Source organism: Anomaloglossus baeobatrachus, unplaced genomic scaffold (genome assembly GCF_048569485.1).
Source record: "Anomaloglossus baeobatrachus isolate aAnoBae1 unplaced genomic scaffold, aAnoBae1.hap1 Scaffold_274, whole genome shotgun sequence".
NCBI lineage: Eukaryota > Metazoa > Chordata > Amphibia > Anura > Aromobatidae > Anomaloglossus > Anomaloglossus baeobatrachus.
Genome location: NW_027442237.1, coordinates 93142 through 116703, shown reverse-complemented (window position 1 = coordinate 116703; position 23562 = coordinate 93142). Strand labels below are relative to the sequence as shown.

At 43.6% G+C, this 23562-nt stretch overlaps 1 protein-coding gene across 1 annotated transcript in view; it reads right to left on the bottom strand.

The window, feature by feature from the left end:
• The window catches only part of LOC142265339 (uncharacterized), a 28534-nt gene extending 5676 nt beyond the window's left edge, over positions 1-22858 (bottom strand). Inside the window, exon 1 of the mRNA XM_075332277.1 lies at positions 18842-22858. Within this exon, the coding sequence (XP_075188392.1) occupies positions 18842-22858 (4017 nt within the window). The remainder of the gene's footprint in view (positions 1-18841) is intronic.
• Between the last annotated feature and the right edge of the window lie 704 nt (positions 22859-23562).

Genomic DNA, 23562 nt, shown 5'->3' with positions numbered 1-23562 from the left:
ACCCGGGAGATTTGCCCACCCCGGTCTATTTGCGGCAGTGGGAAAGGGACCTTGGGACGGCTCTATCTGACACGCAACGAAACAACGTCCTAATGATGGCACATAAAACCTCGATCAGTTCCAGATTGTTGGAGGCCAACTTCAAACTGCTGACTAGGTGGTATAGAGTCCTGACCAGACTTCATAGGATATTCCCCTCAGTTGACCCCGTTTGCTGGAGGTGTGGCTCGGGGGAGGGTGATTACGTGCACATCTTTTGGTCCTGCCCTTCCTTGCAACGGTTTTGGTCAGAAGTGAGGGAGGTAATTAGACTGGTGACCGGCACGGTTGAGACATTGGGTTCGGAACTGTTTATCTTACAGCTTTTGGAACTCCCGGCTCCTAGATACAAGCGCTCTTTGCTTAGATTTCTGGTAATGGCTGCCAGGTCTTGCATCCCGCTTGGCTGGAAGTCTTCTACCACCCCCACACTGGCACAGTGGGTTTCAAGGGTTAACGACCTAAGGCACATGGAGGACTTGACATCCTCTCTCAATGACAGACAGGAAGATTTTCATAGGACTTGGTTCCCATGGTTGGAGTTCACTCACTCGGTGGAATACGCCAGATTACTCTCTGTTCCACGGCTGCTGTGAGGCTCTGGGGAAACACTCTCCCCCCCCTTTTTTTTTTTTTTTTCTCTCCTCTCCCCCTTTCCTCTTTTTTCTTCTCTCGCTCTCCCTTCTTCTCACTTCTTTGTCCCCTATCTTCCCCTATTCTCCCCTCCCCCCCTATTCCCCTTTAGCTCTTTCTCTTAACCTGTTCTAAACTCTTTTCGGGCTTTGCTCTCTTTCTATGTTCTGTATTCCACCCTTGTTGGGTTGGTTCATAAAAGGATTAAATTGGGCCTGACTCGAGCAGTTGCAGCGACTAGATATGTACAGGGGTGCGGAAGGGTGGGCTACATGTCAATGTTAAATATTTGAAATCTGTTATTCTGTTCTTTGTGGAGCAGGTGTTACTTTGTATGTTCTCGAGTCGGTCATTAAAATAAAGAATTTAAAAAAAAAAAAAGAACCAATCGGTTGGAAGATCACCCTGTTTCCTCAGTATCTAGAAATCGTGTGACTTTTTCAACACCATTTAGCACTGATTTTTTTCAAATTAAACAGACCATCCAGCGTTTTATCCCCCTTTTACGTCAGGACCCCATACTAAATTCAGTTCTTCAGCCGGGGGTCAATATAGTAGCCAAGAGAGCTCGTACCATTGGGAACCTTGTGGCACCCAGCATGTTCACATCTAAGAAATGTAACAGAACCTGGCTCAGTGTCTCTGGGTCTTATAAATGTGGGTCCGGCCGATGGGGCCTTTGCAGGTTCATGCACAATACCAAATCCCTATTAGGGAATAATGGAGAAAGCTTTGTAATTCGATCGTTTATTAATTGTGCTTCTGCACATGTGGTCTATGTGGCAACGTGCACACTATGCCGCAAGGGCTATGTCGGCTGCACCTCTAGAGCACTTAGAACCAGGATCTCTGAGCACGTCCGCATACCTTCAGCAGCTCATGACAGGACCTCCTTAAGCTATGTTGCATTGGTGAAGAAACGCTCCTTATCTGGTCTGACCAGGCACTACATTGAATGTCATTCAGCGGATTTTTCTTCCTTAGTGATCACGGGTATAGAGTCTGTTCCCAGACCACCTCGTGGGGGGGACTGGTTCCAAGCCCTGCTTTTGGCAGAGGCAAAATGGATTTTGAAGCTAAATACAAGATACCCAGGTGGCTTTAACTATCGCTCCGATTTGCGATTTATTTTTTAGATCGATAGATATAGAATAATTTCTGATCCGTTTTCTGACATTCAATGAGGTGCTTTTATGCTTATGTGTTTGTTCTAGTCATTCTTTGATGAAATTCATCCATTCCTGCACGGATGCCATAATTCGGACATATTGTAATGAGCATTCCTTCAGTCAAGCTCCACACATGTTTCATCCTGATGTATATATATTTTTTTTTTATGGTCTTTTTATCGTCAGACGATATGCACATATTGGAGCTTGCTTATTTATATTGAACAAGTCCTCTCCCCCCCCCCTGTTTTTCACTGGAGGAGCTGCTTTTTGATATACTTTGCAAATATTGTTGAGAACCTTATAAATTTATATTTTATTTAACTTGTGATCTCCATATAATTTACTTATCAACCTAGGGTTGGGTCCTTTGGTAAATAACCCACATAATCTAATTTCATTTTTAGCTCTATCTGTATCATGAAATTTTTCGTTTCTATTCTTATGAATATATAGGGGCTTGTATTTGCAGCCCTATTGCAATTTCAGGTCAGCTCCTCTATTGAAATGATTATTAACATATGAATGAATGTTTTATGGTTTATCACGCACTATTTACTAAGGATTATATTGACCCAGTATGATGTTCCTTTTGTCCATATGCACGGCGATGTTCACCTGTTTTTTCATGCAATCATGACATCCCGCCCCTCCCTTCCGCCCATCCAGCGGGTCAGTCTATTTTAGTAATGTTGTGGTATACATGGAACACTTATGATTAAGGACTCTTTCTGTTTTTATGGTGTAGTCCGAAACGCGCAAAGTTTCCATGTATTGATTTATACCTCGGCCTTCACGATGCTTTTAATATTTCCAATAAAGATTACGGAGATTTTATCTTAAAGAAGAATCAGTGCCGGATCATCCTTTTCTTCTCTGCCTTCTTCCACAAACCGGTCGGGACTTACCGGCGGATCCGAGGCACCCGCAAGGTCTAGCAGTCCGGGCAACAGGTGAGCTGAAGAATCCCTTTTCCTTTACCCATTCTAGGCTTATCCCCAGCCTGTGCTAGTGTGCTCTGGTGGACGGAGCAAGCAGCACGCTGCGATAAAGGCACAGAAAAGCTGCAGCAGGTTTACCAGCCTCCCGAAACTGTGCTGTGCGTGTGACTCCCCCCCCCTCACTGTGAGTACTCAACCAATTGCTGCCCCCCCCCGCTCAGTGCTGTGTACCCCCTAGTGCTGTGTGCACCCCCTCGTGCTGTGTGTACCCCCTCGTGCTGTGTACCCCCCAATGCTGTGTGTACTCCCTAATGCTGTGTGTATCCCCTAGTGCTGTGTGTACCCCCTAGTGCTGTGTGTACCCCCTAATGCTGTGTGTACCCCCTAGTACAGTAAGTACCCCCTAATGCTGTGTGTACCCCTTAATGCTGTGTGTACCTCCTAATGCTGTGTACCCCCTTGTGCTGTGTGTACCCCCCAGTGCTGTGTACCTCCTAGTACAGTGTGTACCGCCAGTGCTGTGTACCCCCTCATGCTGTGTGTACCCCCCAGTGCTGTGTACCTCCTAGTACAGTGTGTACCCCCCAGTGCTGTGTACCTCCTAGTACAGTGTGTACCCCCTAATGCTGTGTGTATTCCCTTGTGCTGTGTGTATCCCCTAATGCTGTGTGTTCCCCCTAATGCAGTGTACCCCCTAATGCTGTGTACACCCCAGTGCTGTGTACTCCCTAGTACAGTGTGTACCCCCTAAGCACGGTGTAACCCCTCACTGCTGTCCGTGCCCCCCTAGTGCTGTCTGTACCCCCTGGGTGATGTCTACGCCCCCCCCAGTGCTGTCCGCACCACCTAATGCTGTCCATGCTGCACCCAGTGCTGTCCATGCCACGGTGAGTGCTGTCTGTGCCCCCCTTATGCTATCCATGCTCCCCAGTGCTGTGTGTCACCCCTCAGTACTGTGTACCTCCCAGTGCTCTTAACTCGCTACTGCTGTCTGTACCCTCCCACTGCTTTCTATGCCCCCCAGTCTGTGCCCTCTTGTTGATGTCTATGTTCCACCAGACCTGTCTGTCTCCCTAGTGATGCCACCTAGTGCTGTCCATGCTGCCACCCAGTGCAGTCCGTGCTGCCACCCAGTGCAGTCCGTGCTGCCACCCAGTGCAGTCCGTGCTGCCACCCAGTGCTGTCCCTGTCCCCAGTCATGTCTGTGCCACTGCCAGGGCTGTCCATGCCCCCTACTGATGTATATGCCCCAGCCCCTCCTGTGATATAAACTCCCAGTGTCTCCTGTAATTTATGCACCCCTGCCCCTCCTGTGATGTTTATGCCCCCAGCATCTCCAGACAGAGACAAACCTGGAAAAGCAGCTGTGAGAAACAAGATGATCAATATCACCAAACATCACAATTGCACCAAAGAGAAGCAGCTCCTGCCCCCACAGTAGGGGTGAGTTAATTAATTGTTTGACCAAATATAGCAGGGTTATTTTTCAGGTTGATAATGTTGTGTGGCCCCCAAAGGTTAGTACGAAATTCCAAATGGCCCCTGCCAGTAAAAAGGTTCCCCACCCCTGCAGTAAGTGATAGACATACAAAAACACATTAAAAATATAGTGTTACAGTTGTGAGGTAGCGACCACCAATGTTGTGGATGGTCGCTATGTGTTGCAGTGGAGAAGGATTCCCTGCCCTATTGAACTGAAGATGTGACTGTGGGACCTGTAGTTTCACAGGACTTGGGTTGTAATTAAGGGTTAGCTTCCCTTTAAACTATGGGCGGCGTGATGGACAGGGCTGGAGAATCACATACCTCCACCTGTGGGTGTGTCCGGTTGGGTTTAAGAGACTGTTAGTTTTAGAGACAGAAAAAAGTCTGAGTGTGCTGCACATGGAGATTGTGTGCTGCACATGGAGATTGTGTGCTGCACATGGAGATTGTGTGCTGCACATGGAGATTGTGTGCTGCACATGGAGATTGTGTGCTGGAGGTCTCAGTCTGTGTGAAGACTGAAGAGAGACTTCTGGAAATCAGTCCAAGTGAGGACTGGGGATAAAACTGCAGCCTGGCTGGAGGCTGCAGGAAGGAACCACAGTGAGTGGTGTTCGCTGGCAGGAGGCAGAGTGTGGAGACTCCACTATGGACATTTAATTGGACTGGAAGCCCACGGTATGTTATATTTTCCTTTAAGCCAGGAGAGGCTTTGTTACATTTTGTTTAGCAGTTTATGTTGAGTCTATTAAATAAACTGCTGGGTTTTATAAGAGACAGTGATACCTGTGTTGCCTAAGCTACCTAATACCGCTGCAAGCGAGTGAAACCCCCAAGTTTCGGTAAGCAACGTTATACAGTGTACAAAACACACAAGGATGCAGAGGGTTAACACGCTGTAAGTTGGGTTAAATTATACAAACCCTAGGAGTATAGTGAACAGATAAAGCCTAATTGGCTATTCCTTTGGATTTGGATGTAGATAATAACAGAGGTAACAGTAATAGGGCTGTCGAAATTTACAAGATGATGGTCGCGGTGTAAGTAAAGTGCAACGGCTGGCTGTAAATATATATATATATATATATATATATATATATAGTTCCGGAATTGCGACAGTGCAGACCTTCATTGGACCTGTGGGCTGACTAATAAAGTGTACATGTGCACTCAAAATTCATCGGTATAGACCTGTATGTTCCCAAATGCTGGTATCCCCATCATTGATGGGTCCATACCCAGGGACTCAACACGTGAATTTCACATATAATAGTGAGAGAATGATAGTAAAATTCTGTAGTAAATATTATATCTCATCACTATAGAAACAGGACTAAATGGTAATCTCAGCAGCCACAACTCTGCCTAATGGCTGAAATACTAATAAACGCACTGAGTAGTGGAAAATACCAAAGGCAGAAAGAGTGTGCAGGAGAGTAGAAGGCACCTTGCATTAAATTCAAAAGAGCTTGTTGCATTACCTGGTGGTATATGGGGCTGGTTCTGAAGGCAAGAGTAAACCTCCTTAAAGACTATTTTTATAAAGGAACATTTCTCCTTTCCACACCCTTGGTGACCGATTCCATGTTCTGTATGTCTTTTTGTACTGTTTTGTATTTGTTCTTTTAACCTTTACCAATAAAAACTTAATATTTTCAATCATAATTGTGCCTTATCTCCTTTCCTCCTCTTTTGATATGCCTTTCGGAGTTGGCATTACCCCCGAGGGATGCTATTGTGTTATCTCCTCGGTGTATTAATCATGGCCAAATTTATGTGTTTAATCCTTATATGATGTGTTTGCTTAATGGCGGCCGCTTGCAGTCTGACGCCGGCGCATGCGCGCTACTGTCCACCGACCCCAACGGGGAAGCGCCGCGCGTCAACGGTGCCAGCACATGCGCAGTGGCTATAGAAGCCAGTGCACATACGCAGCCCTAATGACAGCGGGCAGGTGGAGGACAGCGGGCACGCGCACCAGACTGCAGTAAGCAACTTACGTCACATTCCCATATGCTGCACTATAATATGCGCTTGCTTACTTGCTAATCACTATGCATGATATGCAAAGTTGAAGCGACCAAATGGTCATGGAAACCTATAAATTTATAAATTCCAAGTATGCCATACATAACGATTGAGACATATGGTAATTCATAACATGCATCAGGTCGTGCAATATTGAGAGAATATCCACGTCAGGAATATGAATCCATTAGAGTGGGTTCTTCACATACAAGGTGATCCTTAGAGTTGGTAGAAGTATACTGTAAACAAATACACTAATTAAAACCGATTAAAAACAATACAGGAAAACAGTGGAAGAGATCAATCAAATATAATGTACTAAATTGCATAAATGATCGTTGCTGCGCAGAGAGCCAGATGGATTAATTGGGGACTATAGAGCTAGTACACAGGCATTTTTTTAGGGGAAAGAGAGTCCAACTTATAAGAAACAAGCAAATTAATTGGTTTCATTCAATCCCATAGTTTCCAATAGTGTAATCCATTTGTATTCTTGCTGTAATAGTTTCTTATTTATATTGCCGCCTCGAATCCCTACGGACACATGTTCAATCCCCCTTACCTTAAAGGTACAGGGATCACTATCATGTTTTAATTTGAAATGTCGAGGGATCGTTTTCAATTCCTCCAAATTGGAGATGGTTTTTGAAGCGACAATGTCGCGTACGTGTTCCCTTGTCCTGACTCTTAGTTGGCGTGATATCAGCCCCATATAAAAATGTGGCCACAACCACACATCGCATAGTATATCACCTGCGTGGTGGATCAGGTGGATACTGGCGACTTTCAAATTCTTTGTCTCCCCATGATGACCTAAAGGTCTTAGTCCTGCACATATTGGTGCATGCCCTACATCCACCACAGGGGTATCTAGTATATACTTTTTTAGGATTGGTTTGGTCTGGAGAACTGGCCACTGGCCAATGGCGCCAATTTGTCGCTAATTATTTCTGTGTTTTTCACAGCATCCAGTAATAAGAATAAAATGGATTATGAAGTCAGAGAAAAGTTAATTGCTTTCAAAAATGAACGCAGTGTTCAGTGATGAGCCCATATTGGTGTCTACGGAAAGCAGTGGAGAGATGCAAAATAGTATAGATCGATATAAGGAGTTGCTGTGCAAGAGAACCAGAATCTGGTGGAATAGGGCATTTTTAGAAAAATATCTGGAGAAAAACCTCATACCACGGAGACTTAAGGGCACTTTACACTCTGCGATATCGGTATCGATATCGCTAGCGATTGTACCCACCTCCGTCGGTTATGCAACACGGGCAAATCGCTGCCCATGTCGCACAACATTGCTTACATCCGTCACACGCACTTACCTGCCTAGCGACGTCGCTGTGACCAGCGAACCGCCTCCTTTCTAAGGGGGCGGTTCATTTGGCGTCATAGCGCCCAATAGTAGAGGAGGGGTGGAGTTGAGCGGGCCGAACATCCCGCCCACCTCCTTCCTTCCTCATTGCCGGTGGGACGCTGATACGGTGAGTTTCCTCGTTCCTGCGGTGTCACACATAGCGATGTGTGCTGCCGCAGGAATGACAAACAACCTCGTTACTCACCTGACAACAATATTTGGTGTTTGGACGACCTCTCCAAAACCAACAATTTTTACCACTTTTGCAATTGTTGAAGGTCGCTCGTACATGTTACACGCTGCGATGTCGCTAACGATGCCGGATGTGCTTCACAAACACCATGACCCCGACGATAAATCGTTAGTGATATCGCAGCATGTAAAGCACCCTTTATAGTGCAGGTCTTTCCAGCCTTCAAGGAGCCGGATGATTAATTTAGGAATAGGTGGGAACAGGCGGCTACCACCTGCTCTAGAGAGTTCATGGAGCTGCTAGTACAACTAAATAAACAGTCAGTGACATGGATACAGAAATTGAACAAATACAGAAAAAGCTACAGGATGGCCTATCCAGTGATGCGCTGGTAAGACTAAATTCTGAGATTGAAGATGAATCCATTAAGTGGGAAAAAGAGGTAAGCGATGTTAAAATCAAAAAGTTTCAGAGAGATACTATGGATCACAACCAAAATAACATCTATAGATGGCATAGGAGACAGCGGGGTAAATGGAAGAACGCTGGATCAAGATCAGGGTCGTTTGCTTCCTGCACGTCCAATGAAGTTCAACGAACCAAGAATCAGGGTCTGGGAGTGGCATGACCTTGCGATCCACGGACAAGAGACAGAACAACTCTAGTAAAAGCATGCCCTCGGGATCATATAGGAAGAGTCACAAGAAAAATGATACGAACAAATTACAGGTGATTAACTTATCAGAACATGTATTGACTTATAATAAAAAAAAAAGTTGTTTGAGAGGGGGCTAACCTTTGCACCCACTAATGGCTTTAATCTTTTCACAGTTATAAAAGATGTTAATCTTTTATCAAGGAAATTTATTCTTAAAAAGCTGCATTATAAAAACAGCGATGACCATACGACCATGTCAGACTCTATAATAGAAGAAGCCTGGAGAAATTTGAATTTTTTGTTGGACGAGCAGGATGGAACGACCCAAGGTAAATACCCCAGGCATTTATATCCCAGATCGGTAACATTTCCCCCGATGTCGGCATCTCCTGCGGTGGAGATCTTCACTGATCTGGTTATCCATGATCTCAAGAGGATCTCTACTGCATGACTGAGTGACAACCTTACTCAGGGAGATCGAACGGCACTTTGTGAATTACAGTCGCTCGATGACCTTGTCATCAAACCAGCCGACAAAGGGGGAAACATTGTCCTATGGCCCAAAAAGATGTATGAGAAGGAGGCACAGAAACAGTTGAGGGATAGAATCACATATATAAAATTATCCAAAAATCCTATGTCATCATATTCTGCTGAATTAGGTCTGATACTATATGGCAGGGCATTATCCCTAAAAAAAAAATAATCTATGACGGTCTAATATTTAAATACCCTAAGACACCAACCACTTACTTCATCCCTAAAATCCACAAAAATGCCACCGAACCCCCGGGCAGACCTATCGTGTCTGGGTTGGAAGGCCTTTATGACCCGGTGTGCAAATTTGTGGATTTTTGTTTGCAACCACTGGCAGAAGCTCTCCCATCATACGTCCGTGACACCACGTACGTATTAACCAGAATTAACGGGATACATTTGGAGGATGATATGTACCTCGTGACTGCAGATATAGAGTCACTCTATACTTGCATTGATCATCAGCAGGGGTTGGAGGCGGCCCGCTTTTTTCTCGTGAACAGCAACTTGGATGGTCGCACATGTGAGTTGGTCCTTGGGCTGCTTGAGTTCATCCTAACGCATATTTTTTTTTCCTTTTAAAGAGCAATTTTATCTACAGCGGAGGGGTACTGCAAAGGGGGCGGCCTGTGCGCCTTCATTTGCAAACCTCTTTCTTGGGTTTTGGGAAAGTGGTTTGCGGGGGGGCGAGGACGCGTGGGCTGTAGACCATATACCCCTCTGGCCATGATACATTGACGATATTTTATTTATTTGGCAAGGCAGTGAGGATGGGCTTAGGCAGTTCATGGGCCAACTCAATGTGAATGATTTTAACATCAGGCGGACCTATGTGTATAGCAGGGAGGTGGTGGACTTCCTGGACATCAAGATCGATATTGACAGCAACCGACAGCTACAGTCAGACTTATTCAGGAAGCCCACCGCAATCAATTCCCTGTTGCATGCAGAGTCTAGCCACCATTACGTCACTATCAAATCTATCCCAGTTGGGCAGTTTATGAGAACGAAGCGGATTTGCTCAACCCCACAGAAATTTCAAGCTGATATATTGAGAAAGAGATTTCAGTCATGAGAGTACAGCAACAGATCCATAAAGGAAGGGTATAATAGGGTGAAGAAGTTCACATGAGAAACTTTACTCCAGTCCTCCAATGGAGTATCCAAGGACAACAATAATGTCAGATTCATCACAACATATAATTCACAATGTGAAGAGGTGAAAAGAAGTTTGCAGCGCCATTGGCCAGTTCTCCAGACCGAACCAATCCTGAAAAAGTATATACTAGATTACCTCCAGATGACCTATAGGAGAAGCAAAAATCTCAAAGATATATTGGTTAGAAGCCACTACGTGGCGACTACCAATACGCCCTTTGACACAGGGTCACCGGTTAAGGGGTGTTACCCCTGTGGTGGATGTAGGGCATGCGCCAATATGTGTGTGACCTTTAGGTCATCAGGGGAGACAAAGAATTTGAAATTCGCCAGTATATCACCTGCTCCACCACACAGGTGATATACTATGCGATGTGTGCTTGTGGCCTAAGTTATATTGGGCTGACATCACGCCAACTAAGAGTCAGGACAAGGAAACACGTACGCGACATTGTAGCTGCAACAACCATCTCCAATTTGGAGGAATTGAAAACAATCCCTCGACATTTCAAATTAAAACATGATAGTGATCCCTGTACCTTTAATGTAAGGGGGATTGAACATGTGTCCAGAGGGATTCGAGGCGGCAATATAAATAAGAAACTATTACAGCAAGAATGCAAATGGATTACACTATTAGAAACTAAATCACCTACAGGATTAAATGAAACCAATTAATTTGCTTGTTTCTTATAAGTTGGACTCTCTTTCCCCTAAAAAATGCCTGTGTACTAGCTCTATAGTCCCCAATTAATCCATCTGGCTCTCTGTTTAGAGCACGGTAGCTAGTATGCCGTGCGAATGCATGATGGCACAGGCCTGGTTATATATACAATGGAATGGCCATTATTATTGAATAAAGGTTTTTATGTTCACTATATGTGTGGTGAGTGAAGGGTTAAGAACAGCTGTGTTCTGTCATGAGGAGACTGGTTAAACCAGTTTAGGCTGGTTCTGCGCACCCGTTTTTTCTAACAGCTGATTGGTCAGCTGTTAGAAAAGTGCGGGAAATTTGTAAATAAAAGCAGGGGCTCTCCATCAGCTGGCTGTCAGAATTTCTGAAGATCAAAGAAGAACAGCTGATGGGAGCCTGCTGCAAGACCGGATGAAGAGGGCGAGCGAGGACAGTGGAGAAGCCTGGCTGAGACAATGCCTGGAGGCGTCTAGGCAGCCAGCAGACGTTGGAGAAGCTGAGGATCGTGACGCCGCGGTTATCCAGCATACCAACCCAGAAGAGATGGCAGCGCTGACAGCGGATATCCCGGAAAGAAGGCGGTCCCTGCGGCGCAGCGTCCTTCCAGCGGCAGTCGGTGAGAATGAGCAAGAAGCGGAAGCCGGAGCATCCCCGCCCATCCTGGCTGCGGAGGCGCGTCATTGTTCAGCGCCGGACAGAGCAGCCACGAAGAGGAAGAGTACGTCATCTAGTCGGCGTCGCCGTAAAAGCGCGGCACCGGCCCAGGGATTTGAAATTCCTGGTGGCAGCGGGAAATCATAGGGGAAGATCGTTCCTGAGGCCAGAAGAGCGACGGGGGCCCCCTGGTCCGAGTCCCCGTCTGAAGAGGAGGAGGTGCTTTGCCGAGGCCAGAGGCAGGAGCCTGAGGCGCGAAGCTGCTGGAGACCAGGGACGTCCACAGGAGGGCCGAGAACTGCAGAGCAGAGGACAGGGTGAGAGTTTCAATGTCCCTCTGTCTGTCTCGTGTGCCAGCCCTCTTCCTTTTAGTATAGAAGCTGTAGTGAAGAAAGTGTTATGTGAAATGTTAGCAGGGGGGCGGTGGCTAGGGAGAGTAGTGCAGGTCTTAGTGGTTGTCAGGAGTCCATGTCTCTGCATGGTTTTTTATTTAAGGAGGCTTTGACATGTGACATGTCCCCCCTGGGATTTCATTTGCCGCAGCCAGTTAGGGATAAGATTTACGAGGGGGATTATGTTGATTTGTTTTCTCTGCTTCCGTCTAGTAGAGAGAATGTTAAAAAGGATGAGAAGACGGATTTAGATGATAAGAAAAAGGCCGCCTTTAAATCATTCAATAACTGGCTGCAGGCATTTTGCATTTTTTCTTCTGTCTTGGGTGAAAAGAATCCGGCAGTTTGTTCGGGTCTTTTTCAGCACCTGGAGAACATATTAGAGGCATATCGCAGTTTTGGTGGCATTGCATGGCTGAATTATGATGAGAGTTTTCGTCAAAAATTAGCCATCCTCCGGAATATGCAATGGGGCCAAAAAGACGTCGGTCTATGGCTAAACCTTATGCTTCCTCAGAGGACTAATTTTAACAGATTTTCTCAAAATAATCCTATGGTTAAAAAAGGTTTCTGCTTTGCATTTAATGAGTCGTCATGTAAATTTACATCCAATTGCAGATTTCGACATGAGTGCTCCTTTTGTGGCGGCAATCATGCCATCTTCAAATGTTTCAAAAAACAGAACCAGAGTACACAGCAACAACACAACACTAAGGAGTCCATATTTAAAGGCGGTGACACCAGTGATAGTACAAAACATGCTGGGTTGGTTAGATCGCTATCCAGTCAGACAGAATGCTTAGTTAATTTTGGATGGATTTGTGAACGGGTTTTTTGTTCCTGAGTTTAAAGGGTCAGGGTGCATTTGGGTGGAGAATCTTCTTTCAGTAAATGAATTTGAGTCAGTGGTAGCTTCCAAAGTGCTAAAAGAGATTCAATTAGGTAGGGTAGCTGGTCCTTTTGTTAGTCCCCCGTTCAAGAATTTTCGGCTTTCGTCACTCGGGATAGTCCCTAAGAAGGAGAAGGGTAGTTTCCGTCTATTCCATCATTTATCGTTTCCAAGATATGGTTCTTAAATGTTGAGATTGAGCCGGATATAGTCTCGGTTAAATATTCCTCATTTGATCAAGCTGTGGATTTGTTAAGGGAAGCAGGTAGAGGGGCTTTAATGGCAAAATCAGATATACAGTCAGCATTCAGGCTTTTACCAGTGAATCCTTCGGGTTTCAATTCTCTGGGTTTTCAGTTTAGGGGGCACTATTTTTTTGACAAATGCCTCCCGATGGGTTTTTCTTTGTCTTGTTTTTATTTTGAATCTTTTTCATCATTTTTACATTGGGTTGTTGAGGTTGAGGGAGGTAAGGGAAAATTCTGCATTATTTAGATGATTTTTTATTTCTTGGTAAGGCGGAGTCTGAGGATTGTTTAAAGTTGTTAGTTAAGTTTCGTGAGTTGATGTGTTTGTTTGGTGTTCCTATAGCGGAAGAGAAGACGACTTTGCCCTGTCGGTGTTTGGAGTTTTTAGGCATCACTATTGATTCTGATAGGATGGAGTGTAGGTTGCCTCAGGATAAAGTTGCTAGGTTGGAAGCGGAGCTTTTGAGCTTGATTGTCAGAAAAAAAGACTACTTTGAAGAATCTGTAATCATTGCTTGGGCTTTTGAATTTTAGTTTGCAGATTTTTCCAATAGGTAGGGTATTTTCCATTTTCCGTTTTTTCTAACAGCTGATTGGTCAGCTGTTAGAAAAGTGCGGGAAATTTGTAAATAAAAGCAGGGGCTCTCCATCAGCTGGCTGTCAGAATTTCTGAAGATCAAAGAAGAACACCCACCCGCCATCCCTGGAGAAAGAACTTCTCGTGGAGGATCGCACTCGTCGTGGCATTTGTTAGAGGGAAAAGTCGTCAGCTTTGCTGGCGGACTAGTTTATGGACTGTGGTGATGAAATGGTTAATAAAGATTTGGTTATTTATTGGTAATTTTAATATGCTATTTAACCCTTAATAAATGTCACGGCCATTTAATGCCATCAAAATTATTCAGAGTGTCACGTCTATTTATTTTATATAGGCCTTGTGTTATCATGCGCAGCAATGATCATTTATGCAATTTAGTACATTATCTTTGATCTCTTCCACCGTTTTCCTGTATTGTTTTTAATCGGTTTTAATTTGTGTATTTGTTTACAGTATACTTCTACCAACCCTAAGGATCACCTTGTATGTGAAGAACCCACTCTAATGGATTCATATTCCTGACGTGGATATTCTCTGCATATTGCACGACTTGATGCATGTTATGAATTACCATATGTCTCAATCGTTATGTATGGCATATGTCGCGGGCGGAGGTGGGGACGCCGCGCTCTCCCACTGCTCGGGTCCGGCTGCCGCTGCTGCTGCGGCCTGCTGCTGCTCGGTGGCTCGAGCGATGGGCCGGATCCCGGGGACTCGAGCGGCGCTCCTCGCAGTTGTGGTGATTGTGTGGACACCACCGCTGCTCTGTATGGGGATCCCGGGAGCGGTGACAGGGAGCAGCAAAGTTGTTGGTTCTCCCCTCCGTGGGTAGGGGGTGGTTGTCCCGGGGCCCAGTGATGAGATGGGGGATGAGGGATGGCGGGGCCGGTGCAGGGCTTGGTGGGGTGCAGGGATGCGGGGCAGCGCTGTGCCTCACGGCACTGTGGTACTCACTCAGCCTGAGACGGGGACACAGTTCTCGGTAAAACACACGGCTGGAAAGACGGTTCCCACGGACGGCTGCTGTTGCTTTTCCCCGGTAGTTGACGATGACGGTCCCTTTTCCTGCACGTAAGTCTATATTGGTAGCGATGGGTTCCCACCGGAAAACCCACTCCCTGGCTTGGATATGGGCCGGAGGAGCCCCACTTTACCCGCAGGCGCTGGCCCTGAGAAACTGGTGCCTTGGCGGTGGCGGTGTCTCTCTCCTACGGTTGGACTGTTGCCTTCAATCGGGACTTAGTTGTTGGGAGACCCGGAGGTCCCCTTCACTGACGGATTTGGCAAATTCACGGCGACTCCTAGCCTTGCCGGGATCCGAAAGGCCCCTGCCAATGTTGCTGGCTTCTCTTCGTATACCATTCTGGTACCGCCGGGCCACCACCCGTCCACGGTCCTTTCGACAACCTCCGATCAGCCTCTCCTGCAGACGGTCACCGCCGTCTGCTGACCTTGCTGTCTCAGTCCGGGGCACGCACCCGGACCAACTTCAGGCTTCCTCAACTGTCACTTTCTCTTCCAGTTTTACTCCTCTCTCTTGCTCCTCTACCACTTCACTCTCACTTCAAACTCTGACTAAACTGATCTGACTGGTTCTCCCGCCTCCAGGGTTGTGAACTCCTCGGTGGGCGGAGCCAACCACCTGGCCCACCCCCTGGTGTGGACATCAGCCCCTGGAGGAAGGCAACAAGGATTTTTGGTTTAGCTTCGGTGTACCTATCCGGGGTGTAGGGTGTGGTGGTGTCATGACCTGTGACCCCTGGCTTGCCCAGGGCATCACACATACTTGGAATTTATAAATTTATAGGTGTCCAAGACCATTTGGTCGCTTCAACTTTGCATATCATGCACAGTGATTAGCAAGTAAGCAAGCGCATATCATAGTGCAGCATATGGGAATGTGACGTAAATTGCTTAATGCAGTCTGGTGCGCGTGCCCACTGTCCTCCACCTGCCCGCTGGGTCACGCCGCTGTCATTAGGGCTGTGTATAAGCCCTGGCTTCTATAGCCACTGTGCATGCGCTGGCAACTCTGAAGAGCGGTGCTTCCCCGTTGCGGTCGGTGGACAGACTGCAAGCGGTGGCCATTAGGCGAACACATCATACAAGGAGAGGGAAAATTGATCTGCAATAGCCCCCTGAGGAAGCGTTTTATGCGAAATGTACATAGGGGCGGAAGTGGATGCACTGCTGACCCACCAACTCTAACATGGGTAACAAAGAAATATGATGTTTATATCTGATACTGGGTATTTACTATTTTAGCAAAGCCTGTTAGCAATGACAGATATCATATTCCTTATAAATATATATATTTATAAATATATATATATATATATATATGAAAGAGGTAAGAGTCCCGGTGCACCACCTACTCCGTGTGTTACTACACGTTCAGCTACTTGAGCCCTACTGAGCCATGGAGGGGATCATGGTGCAGACTTGCGGTGAAGACCAAGATAAATCCAAAGGAGAAAGAAAGTCGCACTTCAGATGATCACCATATAACTCCGTCTTTATTGCAGGGGAAACATGAGGGTACAAGCGGTGGGGAGGGTGAGACAAGCCATACAACGCCGGACGACGGCGTGCCGTTTCGCTAGAACTTAGCTTCCATGGGTCCAGTGCAAACTGCCATGCAGCACCGCCCTTTTAACACAAATGGTGCGGGTACTGCATTAGCAGAGTGATTTAAAATGCAAATGCAAGTATACAATTAGTAGCTGCAAAAAACAGGTGAAGACTTCAAGGGTATTAACATATCACAGTCTAATACACATATCTCTCAAAATACAATAATATACAAAAGGCGGACAGAATCACAATCCCTACAAGAACAGAACAAAATTCTGATGTACAGTACAGCGAGCACAAAAACAGTAGAAATTATTTTAAATTTGTGAAAAAAAAAAAAAAAATTTCAGAGACAGTGTATGCAATAATGTTAAAATGCAAAACAGTAGCTATTAATCAACGCCATGATCAGATAGTGCTAGCAAAACAAGGGTGTCACAGTCAGGATGTCATATAGTCGACATGCCAAAAAAAAAAAAAGGTCTTTCAAGAAAAACTGACAAGTTGTTTCTGTCATTCAAACCTAGCGGTCCCATTGCGTTTAGATCCAGAATCAATCTGGATTCTTTTTGTAACAGCGTGCGGTGCGTGTCGCCGCCTCTGCTGCTAGGATTGACTTTAAACAGACCAGCAAAAGAACAGGACAGGACTGCGATGGCGACGAATGATCGTGATAGACCTCGCAAATTTTTTTTTAAAAAAAATACCAGGAAAAATGCCGCATAATGCCGCCGGGGATAGATGCACCTTCAATTTCAAATACAATTCTGTTTGACATTGTGAGATCCAGCATAAAGAGACACTGGCATTTGTTGAAAAACGATAAAGACCTTAGAGCCCTGGTTAAAGAGGGTCCCTTGGTATCTTACAGAAGAGGCCATAATTTAGTCGACCTTTTGGTAAAAAATAGATTCGTGCCCACAAAGGAAAAGACATGGTTAGACAAGAAAAAAATTAAGGGTAATTTTAGATGTGGGAATTGTCCTTTCGGTTCGGCCCATAAAACGGGGGATGTAATAAGTGGGGTGTGAGTACCTCAGGGTTAATGATTTCATATCGTGCAAGTCCACTTATATAGTGTATGCATTATTCTGCCCCTGCAATTTTTATTACATTGGAAAAACTATCCGGCCCCTTTACGTCCGTTTTAGGGAACATTGCAAATCCTTAATATCAGGGATAGGTTCAGCAAGACTTATTAAACACATGCAGGAATGCCATAATAGTAATTCCAATCTACTTTCTTTTGCTGGTCTGTTTAAAGTCAATCCTAGCAGCAGAGGCGGCGACACGCACCGCACGCTGTTACAAAAAGAATCCAGATTGATTCTGGATCTAAACGCAATGGGACCGCTAGGTTTGAATGACAGAAACGACTTGTCAGTTTTTCTTTAAAGACCTTTTTTTTTTTTTTTTGGCATGTCGACTATATGACATCCTGACTGTGACACCCTTGTTTTGCTAGCACTATCTGATCATGGCATTGATTAATAGCTACTGTTTTGCATTTTAACATTATTGCATACATTGTCTCTGAAATTTTTTTTTTTTTTTTCACTAATTTAAAATAATTTCTACTGTTTTTGTGCTCGCTGTACTGTACATCAGAATTTTGTTCTGTTCTTGTAGGGATTGTGATTCTGTCCGCCTTTTGTATATTATTGTATTTTGAGAGATATGTGTATTAGACTGTGATATGTTAATACCCTTGAAGTCTTCACCTGTTTTTTGCAGCTACTAATTGTATACTTGCATTTGCATTTTAAATCACTCTGCTAATGCAGTACCCACACAATTTGTGTTAAAAGGGCGGTGCTGCATGGCAGTTTGCACTGGACCCATGGAAGCTAAGTTCTAGCGAAACGGCACGCCGTCGTCCGGCGTTGTATGGCTTGTCTCACCCTCCCCACCGCTTGTACCCTCATGTTTCCCCTGCAATAAAGACTGAGTGATATGGTGAGCATCTGGAGTGCGACTTTCTTTCTCCTTTGGATATATATATATATATATACTAGAAGGTGGCCCGATTCTAACGCATCGGGTAGTCTAGAATGTGTATGTTTGTTAGCAGATTGAATAATAATGTAATAAATTGTTTGGATGGGTTAGTTTTAATTTAGTATTCTTAAAATAGTTTATTGGTTTAAGAATGACAAATAGAACAAACAATTTTATTTTCAATAATTTATTAGATAATGAATTGGTTTCAAACTATCAATACATATATTTCATATACTATAAATGGTTACAATTTTTTTTGTATGAGAGGAAAATGAAAGGATGGGAGGGGTAAGAATATTTTATTAGGGAAGAAAGCAGGGGAACAATGAGGTAAGTGGGTACTATGGAAAGAGGTTGTGGAAACATTCCTGGTTATTTAGTTCATGTTAAATATTTTTATGATCGGTGATTAATATGAACAGTTTTAATAGATGAGTCTAATGTTTAATGATGTCCATGGCTTGTAATGAAAGAAGGTTATGAACAGTGTAAAGTTAATTAAAAATATTTTTATACACCACATTTTGTGTAAAGATCTTTTCACTCTCTTTAAGTAACTTTCCTTGTAAAGGTGTGTCAAGAACTTGTACTTTGACGTTGCATCTCATTGTCACTCTTGAAAACGCAACGTACAGTTGTCCATGGCCAAAAACTGGTTCAGGTAGATATATGCCAACACGGTGTAGAGTTTGGCCTTGTGACTTGTTTATTGTCATGGCAAATGCAGGTTTTAGGGGAAACTGACGACGGCGAAGTTTAAATGGAAGGCGAGTGTCTGAAGGACATATATCAATACGTGGAATTAACACTTCCTTTTCTTTAGCTGATCCAGTGATGACTCTTGCTTGAATAAGGTGTGAATACATTCCAGTCACAATAAGGCGCGTTCCATTACATAGTCCTTGTTTGGTATTTAGATTCCGGAGCAACATAACAATGGTTCCAATTTTAAGTTGAAGTATGTGGGATGGCATTCCTGATGGTGTTACACTGTTTAAAAATTCAACGGGATAATGTTCACGTTCATCTTCATTATCTACATCGATTGAATCATCACTTTTGTACAACTTATATTCACCTGGCATGCGATCCATTACACGGGAATTTAGTAGAGTAACGTCTTCATTTTTGGCACAGAGAATTGCATAGGAAGAGGCTTTGTTAACATTGTTTTTGTCGTTAATATCAATGTTCAAACGTTGTCCAAAAACCTCAGTTACAATGCAGTCTTTACATAACATGTCTTCAGGTATTTCTATAATGTCTTCTCCAAGGTTATATTGATTGGTAAGTTCACCGTTACCAAGTTTCAGAAGCCATTTGCTGTAATCTGGATCAGTAGATCGCATGTTGTTAATTAGTTGGAGTTTGGTAAAGTTTTTCCAAAGTTCTGACATTTTTAAGCTGGACTCAATAATATCTGTTCTTGTTCCACTTGGTATAACTGGAAGGCATTGTCGAAAATCTCCCCCAATAACAAACACTTTTCCACCAAATGGAATTACATTTTTTTCTGCTACCTTTGTGGTCATTACTTCACGTAGAAGTCTGTCAATTAAGGTCAAAGCATATTTGGAGGCCATAGTGCATTCGTCAATTATTAAAAGACTTGCATTTTGTAAAAGTTTTCCTGCTACTGTATCTTGTTTGATTCGTGAAACGGATATTTCATTGACTGGAACTGGGATGCCAAATAGTGAATGCATAGTGCGACCTTCGTTTAATAGATTTGCTGCAATACCTGTTGTAGCAGATGTCAACACTTTTTTTCCCAACCCTCTAACGTGATGTATTAAAACATCATAAAGGTATGTTTTGCCGCTTCCTCCAGGACCGTCAATAAAGAAACATTTAGGGTTCGCATTTCCTTGGTTAAGAATGGCACTTAAAATGGTGTCATATGCAATTTGTTGTTGTTCATTTAAGGAGATTCTCAGCTCTGTTGCTAACAATAATTCTGAAGATTCATTATACTGCGGAGCTTGTGGAAGTTGTATTTCAGGGTGTGGCAAATTAAAGTCAGCATACGTTTTTCCATGTAGTAATAAAATATTTTGGACATCTTGCATGGCGTAAGCTTCACATTTGCAACAATGACCAGTTTGGTTGTGAAGATGTAAGCAGTAATCTTCAATTAGATTTTCTTTGAAAAGTGTCCAAAGTTGATCAGGGTTTGTAGGGGGGCCAAACACGCAAATGTAGGCAAACAATTCACGAAGTTGCTTAGGCATATGTAGGGTTACTGCGTCTTGTAAAGTAAGTTTCCAAACTGTATCATCAAATAGAAGTCCCAAAGCCAAAGCTGCAGCTTTAAATGTATCATGTAATACTCCATGAACGGTTTTTAAATGGTTATAACTTGTAGCTCCTCTGACATGCAGTAGTAAGAGGCGAAGGCAATATCTTTCTTGATCTTTGAGACTAACAGTATACATGCGTCCAATTATTGTGCTTACTCCACGTAGTCTTGGATTCCAAGTTTTTTTCCAAACATAATGCTCTGGAATCTCTCGATACAAATATTGCCTTGCATTTTTATCTCGTTGGTTTAGCAAAAACCATTCTAGTAATGTTGAGGTTGTGGTTAAAGTTTTGGACACATCTTCGACTTGAGCATCTTCAAAAAAATAAAGTTGTTGTTGATGTGGTAAATGAATAGCTAATCGTATAATGGCATGGGACTGTGAATGCATTGGAAAGGCAAATATTCGCCACGCAGCTTCGGGAGCACTGACATATCTTGAGTCTACAAAAGTTGAAGATTCATCATGGTTCAGAGTTTTCTGTTGGATTTCGACATTAGCTTTGTCATGGCCTTTGTAGATATACTTAAAAAGATATTTAACACTTTTGATTGAACCACAGATTTCCACGTTGATGTGACAGTTGTAGCGTTTTAGTAGGTATGGATTGTATGGAACTATCCATGAGTTATTGATATGTTTATTTTTGTGAACAATGTTCTCAATATCTTGTCGTCGGTATGATGGGTAGCCATCTAAATCTTTAACAGTGTGCTGTTTTAAGTCCTTTGGAAATTTTTTAGTACATTTTCCATTTTGCATGCATGGACTTGCTGGATTAAGAACTCCACATGGACCATGAACCATATGAGACACTACAATGTCATAGAGCTCTGGATATTGTTGTTGGTTAGGAATCTCAGCCCATACTATGTTGTCGATGTCTTCCTCAGTGTGAATCTTAGAATTGGTGTCTAAGATAAGGAGAATATGTGCATGTGGTAGACCTCTTTTTTGAAACTCGATGACATGAACCATTGCTATGACTGTTCCAAACAGGCCATTTTTGATGTCTTGTAAAAGGCTTTTTAGTTTTAGCCGAAATATGCGTGCAACTAAGTCAGGCCTATGTTCTACGTGTTGCCATGGTTCCAGATGCTCGGTGATTTCAACCCATTTGGGATTACAGGTCATGGTAACAATAATGTCTGGTTTTCCATACTTAGTGACTATTGCCATTGCATCTTGATAACGTTGTTGCATGTTGCGGGGGCTTCCTTCAAATGACGAAGGTAGAATAACTGTTTTGCCAATAGGTATTCCCTTTTCAATTGATTTTTGTTGCAAATGTTCTTGAAGAACACAGTAGTCTTCTACTTTGAGGATTTTTTGATTTTGTCTTATGTAATTCAGGCGATTAGCTTCTATTTTAACATATGCATCTACTAAGTACTGTTGTGTTAGTTTTCCACCGTTTAAAATTGGATTAAAGTGATTGCGGACAGAGAGTTGAAAACTGTAGTATTGCAGTTGTGTTATTCTTCTAGTAGTACCTTGTTGTTGTAGGTTTTCATGCCAGCCTTGATCACCTCTTGGAAAGAAAAGCGGATATAGAAGAGCATCAAGGTTGCTGTGCAAAATGCTAATCCGCTGTGTTTTAGGAAGTAAAGGGTTGTTTTTGTCTGGGTGAAGATGAACTAATATATCCCTGTTAAAAGGAGGCTCTCCATCATCATTTTGGAAAACTACTGCGACCTCACTAATGCGTGGTTTGTTGTATCGCCGTGGATCTTGTCCACGTTCTTGTTTAATGGCCATGACAATAGAAGGCATTGAAGTTCCATATGTGATAGCCTTCTGTTCTTCTTCGGCTTCTACGTCTTTTAGCATGCGATATGCAGCTGCAAATGGATTGATTTGTTGTAAAAGTTGTGCAATTTGATGCATCATTTCAGTATTACACTTTTTGTTTTCGTGAACAGTCAGCCGTTGTTCTGTTGCTTCATTTGGATCCAAAATGTATAATTGAGCATATTTTGGAGTTTGGCCCATTTCTGGATGAAGTGTCCCTGTGCGGTGGTAAATTTGACCATGAATTTTAAAACAATACGGGCCAAATCCTGGCGGCGGTGCAATATTGGCTCCAAATGAAGCAAATGCATGTGAACTGTTGATGCTTCGGATATTGTCCATAAAATTTTTACTGTGTGGATGACTTCCTTTCATCAATTGCTCTAACAGATCTGAGTATTGAGGTATGGGCAACTGAATTTTCCCTTTTTGGCAGCATTGAGTGAACAGATTGTCTGCTGGTTTTTCATCGGTAAAATTGTGCGAGTTGCATTTGGAGCAGAGTGAATTCATCTTTCCACAGTAATGCTGAATAATTGTATTTTCATTATGTGTTCTGCTGGCTGTAAAAAGTTGAATATTGTGTTGAGTTTGGCTGAGATGGTAGATCATTCTTTTGTGATGAATTAGGCGATCATGTTGTTGTCTTTTTAGTTTGGAAGATGGGGATTCCTGTCTCCGTTGTTGGCTGTGGGCTTCTGCATCCTGAGCTTGTCTTGCAGCAGTTTGTTGTGGTGTCTCTTGTTTTCTACGTTGTGTGTGAGCTGTGGCATCTTGTGCTTGTCTGTCCACAGTTTGTTGAAGTGTCTCTTGTTTTCTACGTTGTGTGTGAGCTGTAGCATCTTGTGCTTGTCTGTCCACAGTTTGTTGAAGAGTCTCTTGTTTTCTACGTTGTGTGTGAGCTGTAGCATCTTGTGCTTGTCTGTCCACAGTTTGTTGAAGAGTCTCTTGTTTTCTACGTTGTGTGTGAGCTGTGGCATCTTGTGCTTGTCTGTCCACAGTTTGTTGAAGAGTCTCTTGTTTTCTACGTTGTGTGTGAGCTGTAGCATCCTGAGCTTGTCTGTCCACAGTTTGTTGAAGAGTCTCTTTTTTTTCTACGTTGTGTGTGAGCTGTAGCATCTTGTGCTTGTCTGTCCACAGTTTGTTGAAGAGTCTCATGTTTTCTACGTTGTGTGTGAGCTGTGGCATCTTTTGCTTGTCTGTCCACAGTTTGTTGA